Source organism: Crinia signifera, unplaced genomic scaffold, assembly GCF_055691185.1.
Source record: "Crinia signifera unplaced genomic scaffold, ASM5569118v1 HAP2_SCAFFOLD_103, whole genome shotgun sequence".
Taxonomy (NCBI): Eukaryota; Metazoa; Chordata; class Amphibia; order Anura; family Myobatrachidae; genus Crinia; species Crinia signifera.
In genome coordinates, this window is record NW_028141997.1 from 99,055 (window position 1) to 122,492 (window position 23,438).

At 51.4% G+C, this 23,438-nt stretch overlaps 1 protein-coding gene across 3 annotated transcripts in view; it reads left to right on the forward strand.

The window, feature by feature from the left end:
• Positions 1–23,438, forward strand: part of LOC146051508 (DNA (cytosine-5)-methyltransferase 3A) — a 111,505-nt gene that overhangs the window by 52,412 nt on the left and 35,655 nt on the right. The window contains exon 1 of one of the 3 annotated variants that reach the window (XM_083167894.1): positions 19,323–19,535. The exons of the other annotated variants lie outside the window; for them this stretch is intronic. Within the exon in view, the coding sequence (XP_083024020.1) occupies positions 19,380–19,535 (156 nt within the window). The 5' untranslated portion in view covers positions 19,323–19,379. Of the gene's footprint in view, positions 1–19,322; positions 19,536–23,438 lie in introns of those variants that run through there. 3 annotated transcript variants of the gene reach the window in all.

Here is a 23,438-nt window from a genome sequence, read left to right on the forward strand (position 1 = left end):
TACCAGTTATTATATAGCGCACACATATTCCACAGCGCTGTACAGAGATTATTATTACCAGTTATTATATATCGCACACATATTCCGCAGCGCTGTACAGAGAATATTATTACCAGTTATTATATAGCGCACACATATTCCGCAGCACTGTACAGAGACTATTATTACCAGTTATTATATAGCGCACACATATTCCACAGCACTGTACAGAGACTATTATTACCAGTTATTATATAGCACACACATATTCCACAGCGCTGTACAGAGACTATTATTACCAGTTATTATATAGCACACACATATTCCGCAGCGCTGTACAGAGACTATTATTACCAGTTATTATATAGTGCACACATATTCCGCAGCGCTGTACAGAGATTATTATTACCAGTTATTATATAGCGCACACATATTCTGCAGCGCTGTACAGAGACTATTATTACCAGTTATTATATAGCACACACATATTCCACAGCGCTGTACAGAGACTATTATTACCAGTTATTATATAACGCACACATATTCCACAGCGCTGTACAGAGACTATTATTACCAGTTATTATATAGTGCACACATATTCCACAGCGCTGTACAGAGAATATTATTACCAGTTATTTATATAGCGCACACATATTCCACAGCGCTGTACAGAGACTATTATTACCAGTTATTATATAGCACACACATATTCCACAGCGCTGTACAGAGACTATTATTACCAGTTATTATATAGAGCACACATATTCCGCAGCGCTGTACAGAGAATATTATTACCAGTTATTATATAGCGCACACATATTCCGCAGCGCTGTAGAGAGTATATTATTACCAGTTATTATATAGCGCATACATATTCCGCAGCGCTGTACAGAGACTATTATTACCAGTTATTATATAGCGCACACATATTCCACAGCGCTGTACAGAGACTATTATTACCAGTTATTTATATAGCGCACACATATTCCACAGCACTGTACAGAAACTATTATTACCAGTTATTTATATAGCGCACACATATTCCACAGCACTGTACAGAGACTATTATTACCAGTTATTTATATAGCGCACACATATTCCACAGCGCTGTACAGAGACTATTATTACCAGTTATTATATAGCACACACATATTCCACAGCGCTGTACAGAGACTATTATTACCAGTTATTTATATAGCGCACACATATTCCATAGCACTGTACAGAGACTATTATTACCAGTTATTATATAGCACACACATATTCCGCAGCGCTGTACAGAGACTATTATTACCAGGTATTATATAGCGCACACATATTCCACAGTGCTGTACAGAGAATATTATTACCAGTTATTATATAGTGCACACATATTCCGCAGCGCTGTACAGAGACTATTATTACCAATTATTATACAGCGCACACATATTCCGCAGCGCAGCACAGGGACTATTATTACCAGTTATTATATAGCGCATACATATTCCTCAGCGCTGTACAGAGAGTATTATAACCAGTTATTATATAGCGCACACATATTCTGCAGCGCTGTACAGAGACTATAATTACCAGTTATTATATAGTGCACACATATTCCACAGCGCTGTACAGAGACTATCATTACCAGTTATTATATAGTGCACACATATTCCACAGCGCTGTACAGAGAATATTATTACCAGTTATTTATATAGCGCACACATATTCCACAGCGCTGTACAGAGATTATTATTACCAGTTATTTATATAGCGCACACATATTCCGCAGCGCTGTACAGGGAATATTATTACCAGCTATTATATAGCGCACACATATTCCGCAGCGCTGTACAGAGATTATTATTACCAATTATTTATATAGCGCACACATATTCCACAGCGCTGTACAGAGACTATTATTACCAGTTATTATATAGCGCACACATATTCCGCAGCGCTGTACAGAGACTATTATTACCAGTTATTATACAGCGCACACATATTCCACAGCGCTGTACAGAGACTTTTATTACCATTTATTATATAGCGCACACATATTCCTCAGCGCTGTACAGAGAGTATTATTACCAGTTATTATATAGCGCACACATATTCCTCAGCGCTGCACAGAGAATATTATTACCAGTTATTATATAGCGCACACATATTCCGCAGCGCTGTAGAGACTATTATTACCAGTTATTATATAGCGCACACATATTCCGCAGCGCTGTACAGAGACTATTATTACCAATTATTTATATAGCGCACACATATTCCACAGCGCTGTACAGAGACTATTATTACCAGTTATTATATAGCGCACACATATTCCGCAGCGCTGTACAGAGACTATTATTACCAGTTATTATACAGCGCACACATATTCCACAGCGCTGTACAGAGACTATTATTACCAGTTATTATATAGCGCACACATATTCCTCAGCGCTGTACAGAGAGTATTATTACCAGTTATTATATAGCGCACACATATTCTGCAGCGCTGTACAGAGACTATAATTACCAGTTATTATATAGTGCACACATATTCCGCAGCGCTGTACAGAGACTATTATTACCAATTATTTATATAGCGCACACATATTCCACAGCGCTGTACAGAGACTATTATTACCAGTTATTATATAGAGCACACATATTCCGCAGCGCTGTACAGAGACTATTATTACCAGTTATTATACAGCGCACACATATTCCACAGCGCTGTACAGAGACTATTATTACCAGTTATTATATAGCGCACCCATATTCCTCAGCGCTGTACAGAGAGTATTATTACCAGTTATTATATAGCGCACACATATTCTGCAGCGCTGTACAGAGACTATAATTACCAGTTATTATATAGTGCACACATATTCCACAGCGCTGTACAGAGACTATTATTACCAGTTATTTATATAGCGCACACATATTCCTCAGCGCTGTACAGAGACTATAATTACCAGTTATTATATAGTGCACACATATTCCACAGCGCTGTACAGAGACTATTATTACCAGTTATTTATATAGCGCACACATATTCCTCAGCGCTGTACAGAGACTATTATTACCAGTTATTATATAGCGTACACATGTTCCGCAGCGCTGTACAGAGAATATTTGAACACTCACATCAGTCCCTGCCCCAGTGAAGCTTACAATCTATATTCCCTATAAAAATAGTGGTGAAAGCTGCTTAATCAAACTAGTAATTTTCCCCAGGTGCTGCAAGCGAGGGGATTTAACCAAAGGGCATTAGTAATAAGATTTGAAAAGCCAACATAATAGAGGGTCATTCAGAGATCTTAGTTACATATATTTTGCAGAAGATATGATAAGCTCCCGGGCCTCAAGGCTTCTCTGATACCGGAAGTCCTACACTGCATGATAACAGCACCCATTCTGGGCCATATAATTGTCTACTGTAAAGGCCCCCATACATTAGGCCGACTTGTCCTAGGCAGCTCCCCGGGAGGCTCACATACAATTTGGCACTTGATGTGCCATTTTTTACATGGGATAAATCGTATGCGATTTATCCCATGTAAAAAAAAACCCGGGGAGCTGCAGGGCGGTGAGGAGTAGTGGGGGCGGGCGGCGGCGGCGGTGGTGGTGGGGGCGGGCGGTGGTGGTGGGGGCGGGCAGCGGTGGTGGGGGCGGGCGGCGGGTGCGGTGAGCGCTGCTGACCTGGCCGGGCAGTATACTTACACATAGCAGCAGCGGGGACGGGCAGCGCAGTGGCGGCTATTATATTTTTAAAATACTTGTCAAATGACTGGCCACTCTCTGATTGGCTGAGAGCTCTCCAGCCAATCAGAGAGCGGCCGGTCATTTGACAAGTATTTTAAAAATATAATAGCCGCCACTGCGCTGCCCGTCCCCGCTGCTGCTATGTGTAAGTACACTGCCCGGCCAGGTCAGCAGCGCTCACCGCACCCGCCGCCCGCCCCCACCACCGCCCGGCCAGGTCAGTCAGCAGCACTCGCCGGTGCTCAGGGACCCACTGCTCCCCCGGTGTCTGCATGCATATGCCTGTCAGGTGGCAGGCATATGCATACAGGGAGGTCGGACGTGATCGTATGTACAGACCGTCCGACCTCCCTGATCCGGTCCGATGCGCACGGGACCGCGCATCGGATCGGATCAGATATCACACACCTACGAATTTGGGCCGATTTCACCCGATTATCGGCACAAAGTGCCGAAATCGGATGAAATCGTCCCAAAATCGCATAGTGTATGGGGGCCTTAAGGCTACATGATAACAGCACTTACCAATATATCTTAAGGCCCCCATACACTAGGGCGACTTGTCCTTAGGACAAGTCGCCCCCGACTTCCCCCTGAGCTTCCCCGGCTGCTCCCCGGGGGAGCTTGATTAGATTGGCACTTGATGTGCCATTTTTTACATGTGATAAATCGTCTCGATTTATCACATGTAAAAAACCCGGGGAGCAGGGGGGGGGGGGGGGGGCTGCTGGTGGGAGCAGGGGGGCTGGGGAAGCTGCGGGGGACACAGACGCTGCGGGGGACACAGGCGGCATAGAGCCGGGCAGAGGGAGCCGGGAGCTGTCAGTGCTAGAAAAAAAAGCCTACTGTATACAATGAATGGGCAGCCTGTGATTGGCTGAGCGCTCTCTCAGCCAATTGCTGACTGGCTGAGAGAGCGCTCAGCCAATCACAGGCCGCCCATTCATTGTATGGGCTTTTTTTTTTTATTCAGTGCTGACAGCTCGCGGCTCCCCCCGCCCGGCTCTATGCCGCCTGTGTCCCTCGCAGCGTCCCCAGCCCCCCCTGCTCCCTCCACCGCCGCACCACCCCACTAGGTCCCAAGTCGGGTGGTCGGACGTGCAGCAGGTCCGACCACCCGACGCAGATCCGATGCGCACGGGACCGCGCATCGGATCTGAGGGGACATCAAAACTAGCCGATTTTGGTCCGATTTAGGCCAGATCCGACTGATCTGGCCTAAATCTGACCAAAATCGGCTAGTGTATGGGGGCCTTAAGTTGAGAGCCAGCCTATCAGGAGTTACCCCTAAATCCTCTTTGTGGCACTACAGGAACCAGCATGCCCTCCAAATGCAGGTCCCAACACATGCCTCTTGCATATAAAAACAGTGGTGAAAGCTGCTCAATCACACTAGTAATGCTCCCCAGGTGCTGCAAGGGAGGGGAATTTAACCCCCAGCACACCAAAGGGCATTAGTTATAAGATTTGCAAAAACCAACATAATAGTGGGTCATTCAATAGAGGGTACACACACACAGACATTCTAGGGTTAATTTGTTGGGAGCCAATTAACCTACCAGTAGGGTTACCACCTTTTCCCTTTAATTCCGGACACATATTAATTACACAGGTTCTGTGGCTTGCTGACTTCAAGACTCCATTTCACCTGATTTTAAACTTCCACAGAACCTGTGTAATTAATATGTGTCCGGAATTTTTTAGATTGTGGGAGGAAACCGGAGTATCCAGAGGAAACCCACGCAAGCACGGGGAGAATATACAAACTCTGCACAGTTAGAGCCATGGTGGGGATAGAACCCATGACCTCAGTGCTGTGAGGCAGTAATGCTAACCATTACACCGTCCGTACTGCTCCGTATATATATATATATATAACACATGGTGGGGATAGAACCCATGACCTCAGTGCTGCAGTGTTTGGAGCATGTTACGGTGCAGTGCTGGAGTGTACAGAGTATATTACAGTGCTGCAGTGTATGAAGTATATTACTGTGCAGTGCTGCAGTGTTTGGAGCATGTTACGGTGCAGTGCTGGAGTGTACAGAGTATATTACAGTGCTGCAGCGTATGGAGTATATTACTGCGCAGTGCTGCAGTGTTTGGAGCATGTTACGGTGCAGTGCTGGATTGTATAGAGTATATTACAGTGCTGCAGTGTATGGAGTATATTACTGCGCAGTGCTGCAGTGTGCGGAGAATTTGTGGTACATCATTTACATGAATGTAGGTGTGTAGTGTGGTGACTAAACACTAAATTCCCCAATAATAAGACACAACATCCAACACATCTGTGCACTGCTCTAGTGTGTCACAGTTGTGTGTCGTCATACTGTGGTTGTGTGTGTACTTTGTATTATTATTATTATTATTATTGTGTGCTGGTATGTGTTGCTGTGTGCTGCCAGTATGTGTACACACTACACAGTGCATAAAGCCTGTGGTTACTGAGCTGCCTGGGACAGGACTCTCAACCTCCCCAGCCAGCTGGGAGCAGTAGTCCTACATACACAGTGTGGTAATGGTTACATGTGTGAGTGAGCTGACATGTAATTGCAAGCTCTTCTGTCTAGCAGCTATGCCATGACCTCCCCGGGCCTGGGCCAGTTACCTCTCTGTCACCCTGCCAGGGAACCGGTGTGAATCAAAAGGACAGAACAATGGTCGCCCCTCTCTGAGGGGTCTGATCCAGAGGCCAAGAACCTGATGGCGAAAACAATTACTCAGCTTTGGAAAACAGCTTAGATCCCCAGTCCCCCCCCCCCTCCCCGTATCCCAGGCGCAGTGATGGAGAATCCCAGTGTCGGCCCCCAGTGCCTCCCAGTATCCCAGGCGCAGTGATGTAGAATCCCAGTGTTGGCCCCAGTGCCTCCCTGTATCCCAGGCGCAGTGATGTAGAATCCCAGTGTTGGCCCCCAGTGCCTCCCAGTATCCCAGATGCAGTGATGTAGAATCCCAGTGTTGGCCCCCGGTGCCTCCCCCTCCCAGTATCCCAGGCGCAGTGATGTAGAATCCCAGTGTTGGCCCCCGTTGCCCCACTCCCAGTATCCCAGGCGCAGTGATTTAGAATCCCAGTGTCAGCCCCTCCCAGTATCCCAGGCGCAGTGATGTAGAATCCCAGTGTCGGCCCCCGTTGTTCCCCCTCCCAGTATCCCAGGCGCAGTGATGTAGAATCCCAGTGTCGGCCCCCGTTGTTCCCCCTCCCAGTATCCCAGGCGCAGTGATGTAGAATCCCAGTGTTGGCCCCCAGTGCCTCCCAGTATGACAGGCGCAGGGATGTAGAATCCCAGTGTCAGCCCCTGATATGCCCTCCCAGTATCCCAGGCGCAGTGATGTAGAATCCCAGTGTTGGCCCCCAGTGCCTCCCAGTATGACAGGCGCAGTGATGTAGAATCCCAGTGTCAGCCCCTTATATGCCCCTCCCAGTATCCCAGATGCAGTGATGTAGAATCCCAGTGTCAGCACCTGGTGCACCCATCCCAGGCGCAGTGATGTAGAATCCCAGTGTTGGCCCCCGTTGCCCCACTCCCAGTATCCCAGGCGCAGTGATTTAGAATCCCAGTGTTGGCCCCTCCCAGTATCCCAGGCGCAGTGATGTAGAATCCCAGTGTTGGCCCCCAGTGCCTCCCAGTATGACAGGCGCAGTGATGTAGAATCCCAGTGTTGGCCCCCGTTGCCCCACTCCCAGTATCCCAGGCGCAGTGATTTAGAATCCCAGTGTCAGCCCCTCCCAGTATCCCAGGCGCAGTGATGTAGAATCCCAGTGTCAGCCCCCGTTGTTCCCCCTCCCAGTATCCCAGGCGCAGTGATGTAGAATCCCAGTGTCGGCCCCCGTTGTTCCCCCTCCCAGTATCCCAGGCGCAGTGATGTAGAATCCCAGTGTTGGCCCCCAGTGCCTCCCAGTATGACAGGCGCAGGGATGTAGAATCCCAGTGTCAGCCCCTGATATGCCCTCCCAGTATCCCAGGCGCAGTGATGTAGAATCCCGGTGTTGGCCCCCAGTGCCTCCCAGTATGACAGGCGCAGTGATGTAGAATCCCAGTGTCAGCCCCTGATATGCCCCTCCCAGTATCCCAGATGCAGTGATGTAGAATCCCAGTGTCAGCACCTGGTGCACCCATCCCAGTATCCCAGGCGCAGTGATGTAGAATCCCAGTGTTGGCCCCCGTTGCCCCACTCCCAGTATCCCAGGCGCAGTGATTTAGAATCCCAGTGTTGGCCCCTCCCAGTATCCCAGGCGCAGTGATGTAGAATCCCAGTGTTGGCCCCCAGTGCCTCCCAGTATGACAGGCGCAGTGATGTAGAATCCCAGTGTTGGCCCCCGTTGCCCCACTCCCAGTATCCCAGGCGCAGTGATTTAGAATCCCAGTGTCAGCCCCTCCCAGTATCCCAGGCGCAGTGATGTAGAATCCCAGTGTCAGCCCCCGTTGTTCCCCCTCCCAGTATCCCAGGCGCAGTGATGTAGAATCCCAGTGTTGGCCCCCAGTGCCTCCCAGTATGACAGGCGCAGTGATGTAGAATCCCAGTGTCAGCCCCTGATATGCCCCTCCCAGTATCCCAGATGCAGTGATGTAGAATCCCAGTGTCAGCACCTGGTGCACCCATCCCAGTATCCCAGGCGCAGTGATGTAGAATCTCAGTGTCGGCCCTATTGTCCCCCCTCCCAGTATCCCAGGCGCAGTGCTGTAGAATCCCAGTGTTGGCACCCGGTGCCCCCCTCCCAGTATCCCAGACGCAGTGATGTAGAATCTCAGTGTTGGCCCCCAGTGCCTCCCAGTATCCCAGGCGTAGTGATGTAGAATCTGTGTCAGGCCCGTTGTCCCCCCTCCCAGTATCCCAGACGCAGTGATGTAGAATCTCAGTGTAGGCCCTGTTGTTCCCCCTCCCCGTATCCCAGGCGCAGTGATGTAGAATCCCAGTGTTGGCCCCCGTTGCTTCCCCCTCCCAGTATCCCAGGCGCAGTGATGTAGAATCCCAGGGTCAGCCCCTGATGTGCCCCTCCCAGTATCCCAGGCGCAATGATGTAGAATCCCAGGGTCAGCCCCTGATGTGCCCTCCCAGTATCCCAGGCGCAATGATGTAGAATCCCAGTGTCAGCCCCTGATGTGCCCCTCCCAGTATCCCAGACGCAGTGCTGTAGAATCCAAGTATTGGCCCCTGGTGCCCCTCCTCCCCGTATCCCAGATGCAGTGATGTAGAATCCCAGTGTCAGCCCCTGATGCTCCCCCCTCCCGGTATCTCAGACACAGTGGTAACACAGTGACGGGTTTCACCACAGGCTGGTAAGACAGTGACGGGTCTCACCACAGGCTGGTAAGACAGTGATGGTCTCACCGCAGGCTGGTAAGACAGTGACGGGTCTCACCGCAGGCTGGTAAGACAGTGACGGGTCTCACTGCAGGCTGGTAACACAGTGACGGGTCTCACCACAGGCACCAGGGTCATCACAGGCTAGTAACAAAGTGATGGGTCTCACCTCCAGGCACCAGGGTCACCACAGGCTAGTAACACAGTGACAGGTCTCACCAAAGGCTGGTAACACAGTGACGGGTCTCACCGCAGGCTGGTAACAGAGTGACGGATCTCACCGCAGGCTGGTAACACAGTAATGGTCTCACCTCAGGCTGGTAACACAGTGACGGGTCTCACCTCAGGCTGGTAACACAGTGACGGGTCTCACCGCAGGCTGGTAACACAGTGACGGGTCTCACCGCAGGCTGGTAACACAGTAACGGGTCTCACCGCAGGCTACTAACACAGTGACGAGTCTCACCGCAGGCTGGTAACACAGTAACGGGTCTCACCGCAGGCACCAGGGTCATCACAGGCTAGTAACAAAGTGATGGGTCTCACCTCCAGGCACCAGGGTCACCACAGGCTAGTAACACAGTGACAGGTCTCACCAAAGGCTGGTAACACAGTGACGGGTCTCACCGCAGGCTGGTAACAGAGTGACGGATCTCACCGCAGGCTGGTAACACAGTAATGGTCTCACCTCAGGCTGGTAACACAGTGACGGGTCTCACCTCAGGCTGGTAACACAGTGACGGGTCTCACCGCAGGCTGGTAACACAGTGACGGGTCTCACCGCAGGCTGGTAACACAGTAACGGGTCTCACCGCAGGCTACTAACACAGTGACGAGTCTCACCGCAGGCTGGTAACACAGTAACGGGTCTCACCGCAGGGTGGTAACACAGTGACGGGTCTCACCGCAGGCTGGTAACACAGTAACGGGTCTCACCGCAGGCTGGTAACACAGTAACGGGTCTCACCGCAGGCTGGTAACACAGTGACGGGTCTCACCGCAGGCTGGTAACAGAGTAAAGGGTCTCACTGAAGGCTGGTAACACAGTGACGGGTCTCACCGCAGGCTGGTAACACAGTAACGGGTCTCACCGCAGGCTGGTAACACAGTGACGGGTCTCACCGCAGGCTGGTAACACAGTAACGGGTCTCACCGCAGGCTGGTATCACAGTAACGGGTCTCACCGCAGGCTGGTAGCACAGTGACGGGTCTCACCGCAGGCTGGTAACACAGTGACGGGTCTCACCGCAGGCTGGTAACACAGTGACGGGTCTCACCGCAGGCTGGTAACACAGTGACGGGTCTCATCGCAGGCTGGTAACACAGTGACGGGTCTCATCCCCATCTGACGGCAGTGGGCGCTGATACAGACTGAGGGATCCCTGGAGATGGGTTGGTGTTATGCACACAGTGGGTCAGTATGTGTCCTGTAGTGACTGGGATTATGGGTACGGCAGAGTGACTAGCATACGTGCGAAGATATTAATAGTGTAGGGTGTCATTGTTAATGTGTATATTAACAGGGGAGGAGTCACTTTCCCCGTTCTTCCTATGTAAAGTAACAGGGGAATGGTTCGGCTGCTGCAGGGCACACACTGTGAGTTCTGTCACCCTGTATTGGCTGTGATATCTGTGCTCCGCCCACAGGGGAGGAGTCACTTCCCCGGTTCTTCCTATGTAAAGTAACAGGGGAAAGGTTCGGTGGTCGGCTGCTGCAGGGCACACACTGTGAATTCTGTCATCATTTATTGGCTGTGATATCTGTGCTCCGCCCAGGGGGAGGAGTCACTTTCCCGGTTCTTCCTATGTAAAGTAAAAAGGGAAATGTTCGGCGGTCGGCTGCTGCAGGGCACACACTGTGAGTTCTGTCACTGTGTATTGGCTGTGATATCTGTGCTCCGCCCAGGGGGAGGAGTCACTTTCCCGGTTCTTCCTATGTAAAGTAACAGGCGAAAGGTTCGGCGGTCGGCTGCTGCAGGGCACACACTGTGAGTTCTGTCACCATTTATTGGCTGTGATATCTGTGCTCCGCCCAGGGGGAGTAGTCACTTTCCCAATTCTTCCTATGTAAAGTAAAAAGGGAAATGTTCGGCGGTCGGCTGCTGCAGGGCACACACTGTGAGTTCTGTCACTGTGTATTGGCTGTGATATCTGTGCTCCGCCCACAGAGGGAGGAGTCACTTTCCCGGTTCTTCCTATGTAAAGTAACAGGGGAAAGGTTCGGCGGTCGGCTGCTGCAGGGCACACACTGTGAGTTCTGTCACTGTGTATTGGCTGTGATATCCGTGCTCCGCCCAGGGGGAGGAGTCACTTTCCCGGTTCTTCCTATGTAAAGTAACAGGGGAAAGGTTCGGTGGTCGGCTGCTGCAGGGCACACACTGAGTTCTGTCACCATTTATTGGCTGTCATATCTGTGCTCCGCCCACAGGGGGAGGAGTCACTTTCCCGGTTCTTCCTATGTAAAGTAACAGGGAAAGGTTCGGTGGTCGGCTGCTGCAGGGCACACACTGTGAGTTCTGTCACCATTTATTGGCTGTGATATCTGTACTCCGCCCAGGGAGAGGAGTCACTTTCCCAGTTCTTCCTATGTAAAGTAAAAAGGGAAATGTTCGGCGGTCGGCTGCTGCAGGGCACACACTGTGAGTTCTGTCACTGTGTATTGGCTGTGATATCTGTGCTCCGCCCACAGAGGGAGGAGTCACTTTCCCGGTTCTTCCTATGTAAAGTAACAGGGGAAAGGTTCGGCGGTCGACTGCTGCAGGGCACACACTGTGAGTTCTGTCACTGTGTATTGGCTGTGATATCTGTGCTCCGCCCACAGAGGGAGGAGTCACTTTCCCGGTTCTTCCTATGTAAAGTAACAGGGGAAAGGTTCGGCGGTCGGCTGCTGCAGGGCACACACTGTGAGTTCTGTCACCGTGTATTGGCTGTGATATCTGTGCTCCGCCCAGGGGGAGGAGTCACTTTCCCGCTTCTTCCTATGTAAAGTAACAGGGGAAAGGTTCGGTGGTCGGCTGCTGCAGGGCACACACTGTGAGTTCTGTCACTGTATGCAATACTATATGTATTGTATAGCTTCCCTTCTGGACTTGTAACTTGGTGGGACTGCTTTGCTATTACTGGTGCCTTTCCTTGTGTTTCCCTCCTATATCCCTATAGATTGTAAGCTTGCAGCAGGGCCCTCCTACCTCAAGTCTGTCTGTTGTTACCCAGTTTTATCACTACTATTGTAAAGCGCAACGGAATCTGCTGCGTTATATAAGACACTGTAACAGAATCTGCTGCGCTATATAAGACACTGTAACGGAATCTGCTGCGCTATATAAGACACTGTAACGGAATCTGCTGCACTATATAAGACGCTGTAACGGAATCTGCTGCACTATATAAGACGCTGTAACGGAATATGCTGCGCTATATAAGACGCTGTAACGGAATCTGCTGCGCTATATAAGACACTGTAATGCAATCTGCTGCGCTATATAATACACTGTAACGGAATCTGCTGCGCTAGATAAGACGCTGTAACGGAATCTGCTGCGCTATGTAAGACGCTGTAACGGAATCTGCTGCGCTATGTAAGACACTAACGGAATCTGCTGCGCTATATAAGACACTGTAACGGAATCTGCTGCGCTATATAAGACACTGTAACGGAATCTGCTGCTCTATATAAGACACTGTAACGGAATATGCTGCGCTATATAAGACACTAACGGAATCTGCTGCGCTATATAAGACACTGTAACGGAATCTGCTGCTCTATATAAGACACTGTAACGGAATCTGCTGCGCTATATAAGACACTGTAACGGAATCTGCTGCGCTATATAAGACACTGTAACGGAATCTGCTGCGCTATATAAGACACTAACGGAATCTGCTGCGCTATATAAGACGCTGTAACGCAATCTGCTGCGCTATATAAGACACTGTAACGGAATCTGCTGCGCTATATAAGACACTGTAACGGAATCTGCTGCGCTATATAAGACACTGTAACGGAATCTGCTGCGCTATATAAGTAACTGTAACGGAATCTGCTGCGCTATATAAGACACTAACGGAATCTGCTGCGCTATATAAGACACTGTAACGGAATCTGCTGCGCTATATAAGACGCTGTAACGGGATCTGCTGCGCTATATAGGACGCTGTAACGGAATCTGCTGCGCTACATAGGTCACTGTAACGGAATCTGCTGCGCTATATAAGACACTGTAACGGAATCTGCTGCGCTTTATAAGACGCTGTAACGGGATCTGCTGCGCTATATAAGACTCTGTACCGGGATCTGCTGCGCTACATAAGACGCTGTAACAGAATCTGCTGCGCTACATAAGACACTGTAACGGAATCCACTGCGCTATATAAGACACTGTAATGGAATCTGCTGCGCTATATAAGACACTGTAACGGAATCTGCTGCGCTATATAAGACACTGTAACGGAATATGCTGCGCTATATAAGACGCTGTAACGGAATCTGGTGCGCTATATAAGACACTGGAACGGAACCTGCTGCGCTATATAAGACGCTGAAACGGAATATGCTGCGCTATATAAGACGCTGTAACAGAATCTGCTGCGCTATGTAAGACGCTGTAACGGAATCTGTTGCGCTATGTAAGACACTAACGGAATCTGCTGCGCTATATAAGACACTGTAACGGAATCTGCTGCGCTATATAAGACACTAACGGAATCTGCTGTGCTTTATAAGACACTGTAACGGAATCTGCTGCGCTATATAAGACGCTGTAACGGAATCTGCTGAACTATATAAGACACTGTAACGGAATCTGCTCCTCTATATAAGACACTGTAACGGAATCTGCTGCGCTATATAAGACACTGTAACGGAATCTGCTGCGCTATATAAGACACTGTAACGGAATCTGCTGCGCTATATAAGACGCTGTAACGGAATCTGCTGCGCTATATACGACACTGTAAATAACAGAGGGGGTTTGCAGGTGCACTGTGCACTCATTACTGGTAACATATAATCTTTTTATATTTCATTTCTGAGGTTGTTGGCATTCATGTGCCCACAGATATGGTACCTGCCCACCACGTTAAGGTCACCTCTTTAGAGCAGGTCCCTGGCAGTATGGGGTTCATATCTGGTGTCACCGTGAGTTCTGTCACTGTGTATTGGCTGTGATATCTGTGCTCCGCCCAGCGGGAGGAGTCACTTCCCCAGTCCTTTCTATGTGAAGCAACAGGGGGGACTTCTGTGTTGGCTGCTGCGTACATGGCCCATTGCCAAGATATCAAATCAGATGGAGGCGCTGGACGATCCGGCATGTCCACTCACCTCAGTCCTTGTACATCTGGCTGCACGGATATTAGTCACGGAAGGAGGTTGTTATGGCAAACGCCGATACACTGCTGCGTGCGACTCTGAGTAAGCCCCTGACCAGCGCACATTACACCAGAGAATTGTGGAATAACCAGGCTCCAGGCTCTAAGAGACGGTCTTGGTTTAAAAATTGAGGGGTTAAATGCATTGGGGTTCTTCTTTATTTCTAAAACCAGCACCACGCTCAAGGGCCAGTCCTGGTTCCCAATATACGGGGGACAAAATTAGCAGGTGTCCCCCGTATTTTGAGAACCAGCACCGGGGCTAAACAGCCAACATGGTAATGCCACAGCTGGGGGAAACTATCTTCGTTCCCCCGGCCAAAGCATTATCCCCCTGACTGTTCAGCCCAGGCAGGGACCCCCTAATAAAGGGTCACCCCCTCTCTAGAATATCCCCTGCCTGGGCTGAAGCCCTGGGCTGTCCCCGGTGCCCCAGGGTGATGGGCACCGGGCTGATTGTATTGTTTAAAAAGTAGATCTAAAACTATTGTGTTTCGTTGTCGAACTACAAGCCTGCCCAAATGCAGGGACTTGGAGAACCACAAGTTCAAGCATGCAGGGCATTAAAGGGCCCGCTGGTAATTGTAGCTCAACATCAAAACACACACATAGAGAAATAAAACTTTCATCCATACTACAGTCATTCCTACTCACCTATGTATTCCATTGTTCACCAGTTCCCTTCTCCAGTACAAACCCAATCGGTACCTGTGGAAGGAAATAATACTTCCCTCGGCCTCCGGCGAAGATCACGTCCTCTACGATCCGTAGCAGCAGCCATGTGGTATATAAAAAAAACAACAAACACTGTTCCCCTGGGTGATTGGCGCGGCCCTAGCCAATCAGGAGCAGCCTCCGGGGAAACTCAGCTCCTGATTGGCTGGGGGCGCACCAATGTGTACAAAGAAAGCACTAGCTAGGCAACTTACGTATCCAGCTGCTGTGAAACTATAAGTACCAGACTGGCCTAGCAGGAGGAAGCCTCCCACCCCAGGCTGTGTATTGGGGTATCAGTGACCTGGGGATAGCAGGAGGAAGCCCCCCACCCCAGGCTGTGTATTGAGGTAGCAGGAGGAAGCCTCCCACCCCAGGCTGTGTATTGGGGTATCAGTGACCTGGGGATAGCAGGAGGAAGCCCCCCACCCCAGGCTGTGTATTGGGGTAGCAGGAGGAAGCCTCCCACCCCAGGCTGTGTATTGGGGTAGCAGGAGGAAGCCCCCCACCCCAGGCTGTGTATTGGAGTAGCAGGAGGAAGCCCCCACCCCAGGCTGTGTATTGGGGTAGCAGGAGGAAGCCTCCCACCCCAGGCTGTGTATTGGGGTAGCAGGAGGAAGCCCCCACCCCAGGCTGTGTATTGGGGTAGCAGGAGGAAGCCCCCACCTCAGGCTGTGTGTATTGGGGTAGCAGGAGGAAGCCCCCACCTCAGGCTGTGTATTGGGATAGCAGGAGGAAGCCCCCACCCCAATCTGTGTATTGGGGTAGCAGGAGGAAGCCCCCCACCCCAGGCTGTGTATTGGGGTATCAGTGAGCTGGGGGTAGCAGGAGGAAGCCCCCACCCCAGGCTGTGTATTGGGGTATCAGTGGGGTGTGGGTAGCAGGAGGAAGCCCCCTTCCCAGGCTGTGTATTGGGGAAGCAGGAGGAAGCCCCCCACCCCAGGCTGTGTATTGGGGTATCAGTGAGCTGTGGGTAGCAGGAGGAAGCCCCCCACCCCAAGCTGTGTATTGGGGTAGCAGGAGGAAGCCCCCCACCCCAGGCTGTGTATTGGGGTAGCAGGAGGAAGCCCCCACCCCAATCTGTGTATTGGGGTAGCAGGAGGAAGCCCCCACCCCAATCTGTGTATTGGGGTAGCAGGAGGAAGCCCCCACCCCAATCTGTGTATTGGGTAGCAGGAGGAAGCGCCCACCTCAGGCTGTGTATTGGGGTATCAGTGAGCTGGGGGTAGCAGGAGGAAGCCCCCCACCTCAGGCTGTGTATTGGGGTAGCAGGAGGAAGCCCCACCCCAGGCTGTGTATTGAGGTAGCAGGAGGAAGCCCCACCCCAGGCTGTGTATTGGGGTATCAGTGGGGTGTGGGTAGCAGGAGGAAGCCCCCACCTCAGGCTGTGTATTGGGGTAGCAGGAGGATGCCCCCACCCCAGGCTGTGTAGTGTGGTAGCTGGAGGAACACCCCACCTCAGGCTGTGTATTGGGGTATCAGTGGGGTGTGGGTAGCAGGAGGATGCCCCCACCCCAGGCTGTGTATTGGGGTATCAGTGGGGTGTGGGTAGCAGGAGGATGCCCCCACCTCAGGCTGTGTAGTGTGGTAGCTGGAGGATGCCCCCACCCCAGGCTGTGTATTGGGGTATCAGTGGGGTGTGGGTAGCAGGAGGATGCCCCCACCTCAGGCTGTGTAGTGTGGTAGCTGGAGGAACACCCCACCTCAGGCTGTGTATTGGGGTAGCTGGAGGAAGCCCCACCCCAGGCTGTGTATTGGGGTAGCTGGAGGAAGCCCCACCCCAGGCTGTGTAGTGTGGTAGCTGGAGGAACACCCCACCTCAGGCTAGGGATGGCCATCAACGATTATAAATCATCAATGGTTTATGGCCGATGTCGAATAGTTTTGCCATCAATGTGGGAGAACCATTTTTACTTTTTCCCCAAGGTGTCGGGACACAGAGCATAGCTCCGCCCCTGGCACCCACAAAGCCTCACCCTCGATTTTAATTGGTCTACATCGATGGTCATCCATTGAATATTTATAGACTATCGATGGTCAGTTGCACTTTTGCCATCGATGGCAAAGGCAACGATGGCCATCCCTACCTCAATGAGCTGGGGGAAGCAGGAGGAAGCCCCCCACCTCAGGCTGTGTGTATTGGGTAGCAGGAGTAAGCTCCCCACCTCAGGCTGTGTGTATTGGGGTAGCAGGAGGAAGCCCCCCACCTCAGGCTGTGTATTGGGGTATCAGTGAGCTGGGGTAGCAGGAGGAAGCCCCCCACCTCAGGCTGTGTGTATTGGGGTAGCAGGAGGAAGCCCCCCACCTCAGGCTGTGTATTGGGGTATCAGTGAGCTGGGGTAGCAGGAGGAAGCCCCCCACCCCAGGCTGTGTATTGGGGTAGCAGGAGGAAGCCCCCCCACCTCAGGCTGTGTGTATTGGGGTAGCAGGAGGAAGCCCCCACCTCAGGCTGTGTGTATTGGGGTAGCAGGAGGAAGCCCCCACCTCAGGCTGTGTGTATTGGGGTAGCAGGAGGAAGCCCCCCACCCCAGGTTGTGTATTGGGGTAGCAGGAGGAAGCCCCCCCACCTCAGGCTGTGTGTATTGGGGTAGCAGGAGGAAGCCCCCACCTCAGGCTGTGTGTATTGGGGTAGCAGGAGGAAGCCCCCCACCCCAGGTTGTGTATTGGGGTAGCAGGAGGAAGCCCCCCCCACCTCAGGCTGTGTGTATTGGGGTAGCAGGAGGAAGCCCCCACCTCAGGCTGTGTGTATTGGGGTAGCAGGAGGAAGCCCCCACCTCAGGCTGTGTATTGGGGTATCAGTGAGCTGGGGATAGCAGGAGGAAGTCCCACCTCAGGCTGTGTGTATTGGGGTAGCAGGAGGATGGCCCCACCCCAGGCTATGTATTGGGGTAGCTGGAGTAAGCCCCCCACCCCAGGCTGTGTATTTGGGTATCAGTGGGGTGTGGGTAGCAGGAGGAAGCCCCCCACATCAGGCTGTGTGTATTTGGGTAGCAGGAGGAAGCCCCCCACCCCAGGCTGTGTATTGGGGTATCAGTGAGCTGGGGGTAGCAGGAGGATGGCCCCACCCCAGGCTGTGTATTGGGGTATCAGTGGGGTGTGGGTAGCAGGAGGAAGCCCCCCACCTCAAGCTGTGTGTATTGGGGTATCAGGAGGAAGCCCCCCACCCACCTCAGGCTGTGTATTGGGGTAGCAGGAGGAAGCCCCCCACCTCAGGCTGTGTGTATTGGGGTAGCAGGAGGAAGCCCCCCACCTCAGGCTGTGTGTATTGGGGTAGCAGGAGGAAGCCCCCCACCCTAGGCTGTGTATTGGGGTAGCAGGAGGAAGCCCCCCACCTCAGGCTGTGTATTGGGGTAGCAGGAGGAAGCCCCCCACCTCAGGCTGTGTATTGGGGTAGCAGGAGTAAGCCCCCCACCCCAGGCTGTGTATTGGGGTAGCAGGAGGAAGCCCCCCACCTCAGGCTGTGTGTATTGGGGTATCAGTGAGCTGGGGGTAGCAGGAGGATGGCCCCACCCCAGGCTGTGTATTGGGGTATCAGTGGGGTGTGGGTAGCAGGAGGAAGCCCCCCACCTCAGGCTGTGTGTATTGGGGTATCAGGAGGAAGCCCCCCACCTCAGGCTGTGTGTATTGGGGTAGCAGGAGGAAGCCCCCCACCCCAGGCTGTGTATTGGGGTATCAGTGAGCTGGGGGTAGCAGGAGGATGGCCCCACCCCAGGCTGTGTATTGGGGTATCAGTGGGGTGTGGGTAGCAGGAGGAAGCCCCCCACCTCAGGCTGTGTGTATTGGGGTATCAGGAGGAAGCCCCCCATCCACCTCAGGCTGTGTGTATTGGGGTAGCAGGAGGAAGCCCCCCACCTCAGGCTGTGTGTATTGGGGTATCAGGAGGAAGCCCCCCATCCACCTCAGGCTGTGTGTATTGGGGTAGCAGGAGGAAGCCCCCCACCTCAGGCTGTGTGTATTGGGGTATCAGGAGGAAGCCCCCCACCTCAGGCTGTGTGTATTGGGGTAGCAGGAGGAAGCCCCCCACCCCAGGCTGTGTATTGGGGTATCAGTGAGCTGGGGGTAGCAGGAGGATGGCCCCACCCCAGGCTGTGTATTGGGGTATCAGTGGGGTGTGGGTAGCAGGAGGAAGCCCCCCACCTCAGGCTGTGTGTATTGGGGTAGCAGGAGGAAGCCCCCGACCCCAGGCTGTGTGTATTGGGGTAGCAGGAGGAAGCCCCCCACCCCAGGCCGCCGCTGCATAGTCAGTCACGGGGGAAGTGGTGCTGCTGGATACAATGTATCAGGGGGCCCGGGCGCCGCTGATTGGCTGGAAGTTGCAGGGCCGGGAGGAGGAGAGGGAGGACCCGGGAGTGGGGGCCCCCGAGCACACACCAGCACAACACGGCCGGGGCACCATGAGGAAGCATCGGTGCAGGGGCAGAGCGGACCAGGTGCAGTATCCCGGACCCCAGCCATCATGTCACCTGGGCAGGGTGGGGCTGCATGTGGGGGCGGCCACCTGGGGCAACTGTCTATGGACACTCAGGGGCCCTGGCTGTATGCTGGGGCCCGTTCTGCCCCTGAGAGCGGGAGACTCGTGTCGTGTGTTCTGCACTGACACTTCCATCTTGCAGCCACCAGGGGGCGCCCACCGGGGTCTGACCGCTGCATGTTCTCTATTCCCGGCTGGTGTCAGCCTGGTGACCCGGCAGCCCCCCACCCAGTGTATACGGAACTAATGCAGGGGCACAGGACTGTATATAGGACTAATGCAGGGACACAGGACTAATGCAGGGACACAGGACTGTATATAGGACTAATGCAGGGACACAGGACTAATGCAGGGACACCGGACTGTATATAGGACTCATGCAGGGACACAGGACTGTATACGGGACTAATGCAGGGACACAGGACTGTATATAGGACTAATGCAGGGACACAGGACTAATGCAGGGACACCGGACTGTATATAGGACTAATGCAGGGACACCGGACTGTATATAGGACTAATGCAGGGACACAGGACTGTATATAGGACTAATGCAGGGACACATGACTGTATACGGGACTAATGCAGGGACACAGAACTGTATATAGGACTAATACAGGGATACAGGACTGTATACGGGACTAATGCAGGGACACAGGACTGTATACGGGACTAATGCAGGGACACAGGACTAATGTAGGGACACAGGACTGTATATAGGACTAATGCAGGGACACCGGACTGTATATAGGACTAATGCAGGGACACAGGACTAATGCAGGGACACAGGACTGTATATAGGACTAATGCAGGGACACAGGACTGTATATAGGACTAATGCAGGGACACAGGACTGTATATGGGACTAATGCAGGGACACAGGACTGTATATAGGACTAATGCAGGGACACAGGACTGTATATAGGACTAATGCAGGGACACAGGACTAATGCAGGGACACCGGACTGTATATAGGACTCATGCAGGGACACAGGACTGTATACGGGACTAATGCAGGGACACAGGACTGTATATAGGACTAATGCAGGGACACAGGACTAATGCAGGGACACCGGACTGTATATAGGACTAATGCAGGGACACCGGACTGTATATAGGACTAATGCAGGGACACAGGACTGTATATAGGACTAATGCAGGGACACATGACTGTATACGGGACTAATGCAGGGACACAGAACTGTATATAGGACTAATACAGGGATACAGGACTGTATACGGGACTAATGCAGGGACACAGGACTGTATACGGGACTAATGCAGGGACACAGGACTAATGTAGGGACACAGGACTGTATATAGGACTAATGCAGGGACACCGGACTGTATATAGGACTAATGCAGGGACACAGGACTGTATATAGGACTAATGCAGGGACACAGGACTGTATATAGGACTAATGCAGGGACACAGGACTGTATACGGGACTAATGCAGGGACACAGGACTGTATATAGGACTAATGCAGGGACACAGGACTGTATATAGGACTAACGCAGGGACACAGGACTGTATATAGGACTAATGCAGGGACACATGACTGTATACGGGACTAATGCAGGGACACAGAACTGTATATAGGACTAATACAGGGATACAGGACTGTATACGGGACTAATGCAGGGACACAGGACTGTATACGGGACTAATGCAGGGACACAGGACTGTATATAGGACTAATGCAGAAACACAGGACTGTATATGGGACTAATGCAGGGACACAGGACTGTATATAGGACTAATGCAGGAATACAGGACTGTATATAGGACTAATGCAGGGACACAGTACTGTATATAGGACTAATGCAGGGACACAGTACTGTATATAGGACTAATGCAGGGACACAGGACTGTATATAGGACTAATGCAGGAATACAGGACTGTATATAGGACTAATGCAGGGACACAGGACTGTATATAGGACTAATGCAGGGACACAGGACTGTATATAGGACTAATGCAGGAATACAGGACTGTATATAGGACTAATGCAGGGACACAGGACTGTATATAGGACTAATGCTGGGACACCAGGGCTGTGTATAGGACTTATGCCGGGACACCAGTGCTTTATAAATAGCACTGCTACAGGGACACCAGGACTTTATATTGGTCTGGTGGGAGGCACTCACAGTGCACTATTAGGACTGGATGAGACGTGTGCACTATTAGGACTGGATGAGACGCGTGCACTATTAGGACTGGATGAGACACGTGCACAATTAGGACTGGATGAGAGGTGCACTATTAGGACTGGATGAGACGTGTGCACAGTGCACTATTAGGACTGGATGAGACGTGTGCACTATTAGGACTGGATGAGAGGTGCACAGTGCACTATTAGGACTGGATGAGAGGTGTGCACAGTGCACTATTAGGACTGGATGAGACGTGTGCACTATTAGGGCTGGATGAGAGGTGCACAGTGCACTATTAGGACTGGATGAGACGTGTGCACTATTAGGACTGGATGAGACGTGTGCACTATTAGGACTGGATGAGACGCGTGCACTATTAGGACTGGATGAGACACGTGCACAATTAGGACTGGATGAGACCAGTGCACAGTGCACTATTAGGACTGTATGAGAGGTGCACTATTAGGACTGGATGAGAGGTGCACAGTGCACTATTAGGACTGGATGAGAGGTGCACAGTGCACTATTAGGACTGGATGAGAGGTGTGCACAGTGCACTATTAGGACTGGATGAGAGGTGCACAATTAGGACTGTATGAGAGGTGCACAATTAGGACTGGATGAGAGGTGCACAGTGCACTATTAAGGGCCGTACACACGTTTGGATTTTTGGCCATTTTCGATTCGATTTTGCTTATAGGAGCAAAATCAGATCGAATCCTGTAAGAAATCGTTTCGGTTTGTTGTTCCTTTCGATCTAAATTCGATTCGATGCGCGCTCCCGTTTTCGCCAAATCGAACAAAAAAATCCTCTATGCAGCCAAGGAAATCTCGAAAGGGATCTAGTAAATCGACTGTGTACAATGTACCATGAATGTATATCAAATTCTATATCGAATTCGATGTCTAATGCAAAAGTAGAGATCTAATGCCAAATCGAATGGAAAGATCTAATGCCAGATCTAATAGAAAATCGAATCTAACATCAAATCAAAAGCAAATCGATGTGTGTGTACTGGGCTTAAGGACTGGATGAGAGGTGCACAGTGCACTATTAGGACTGGATGAGATGTGCACAGTGCACTATTAGGACTGGATGAGAGGTGCACAATTAGGACTGGATGAGAGGTGCACAGTGCACTATTAGGACTGGATGAGAGGTGTGCACAGTGCACTATTAGGACTGGATGAGATGTGCACAGTGCACTATTAGGACTGGATGAGATGTGCACAGTGCACTATTAGGACTGGATGAGAGGTGCACAATTAGGACTGGATGAGAGGTGCACAGTGCACTATTAGGACTGGATGAGAGGTGTGCACAGTGCACTATTAGGACTGGATGAGAGGTGCACAATTAGGACTGGATGAGAGGTGCACAGTGCACTATTAGGACTGGATGAGAGGTGTGCACAGTGCACTATTAGGACTGGATGAGACGTGTGCACAGTGCACTATTAGGACTGGATGAGAGGTGCACAATTAGGACTGGATGAGAGGTGCACAATTAGGACTGGATGAGTGGTGCACAGTGCACTATTAGTGCACACGTCTCATCCAGTCCTAATAGTGCACTGTGCACCTCTCATCCAGTCCTAATTGTGCACCTCTCATCCAGTCCTAATAGTGCACTGTGCACACCTCTCATCCAGTCCTAATAGTGCATTGTGCACCTCTCATCCAGTCCTAATAGTGCACTGTG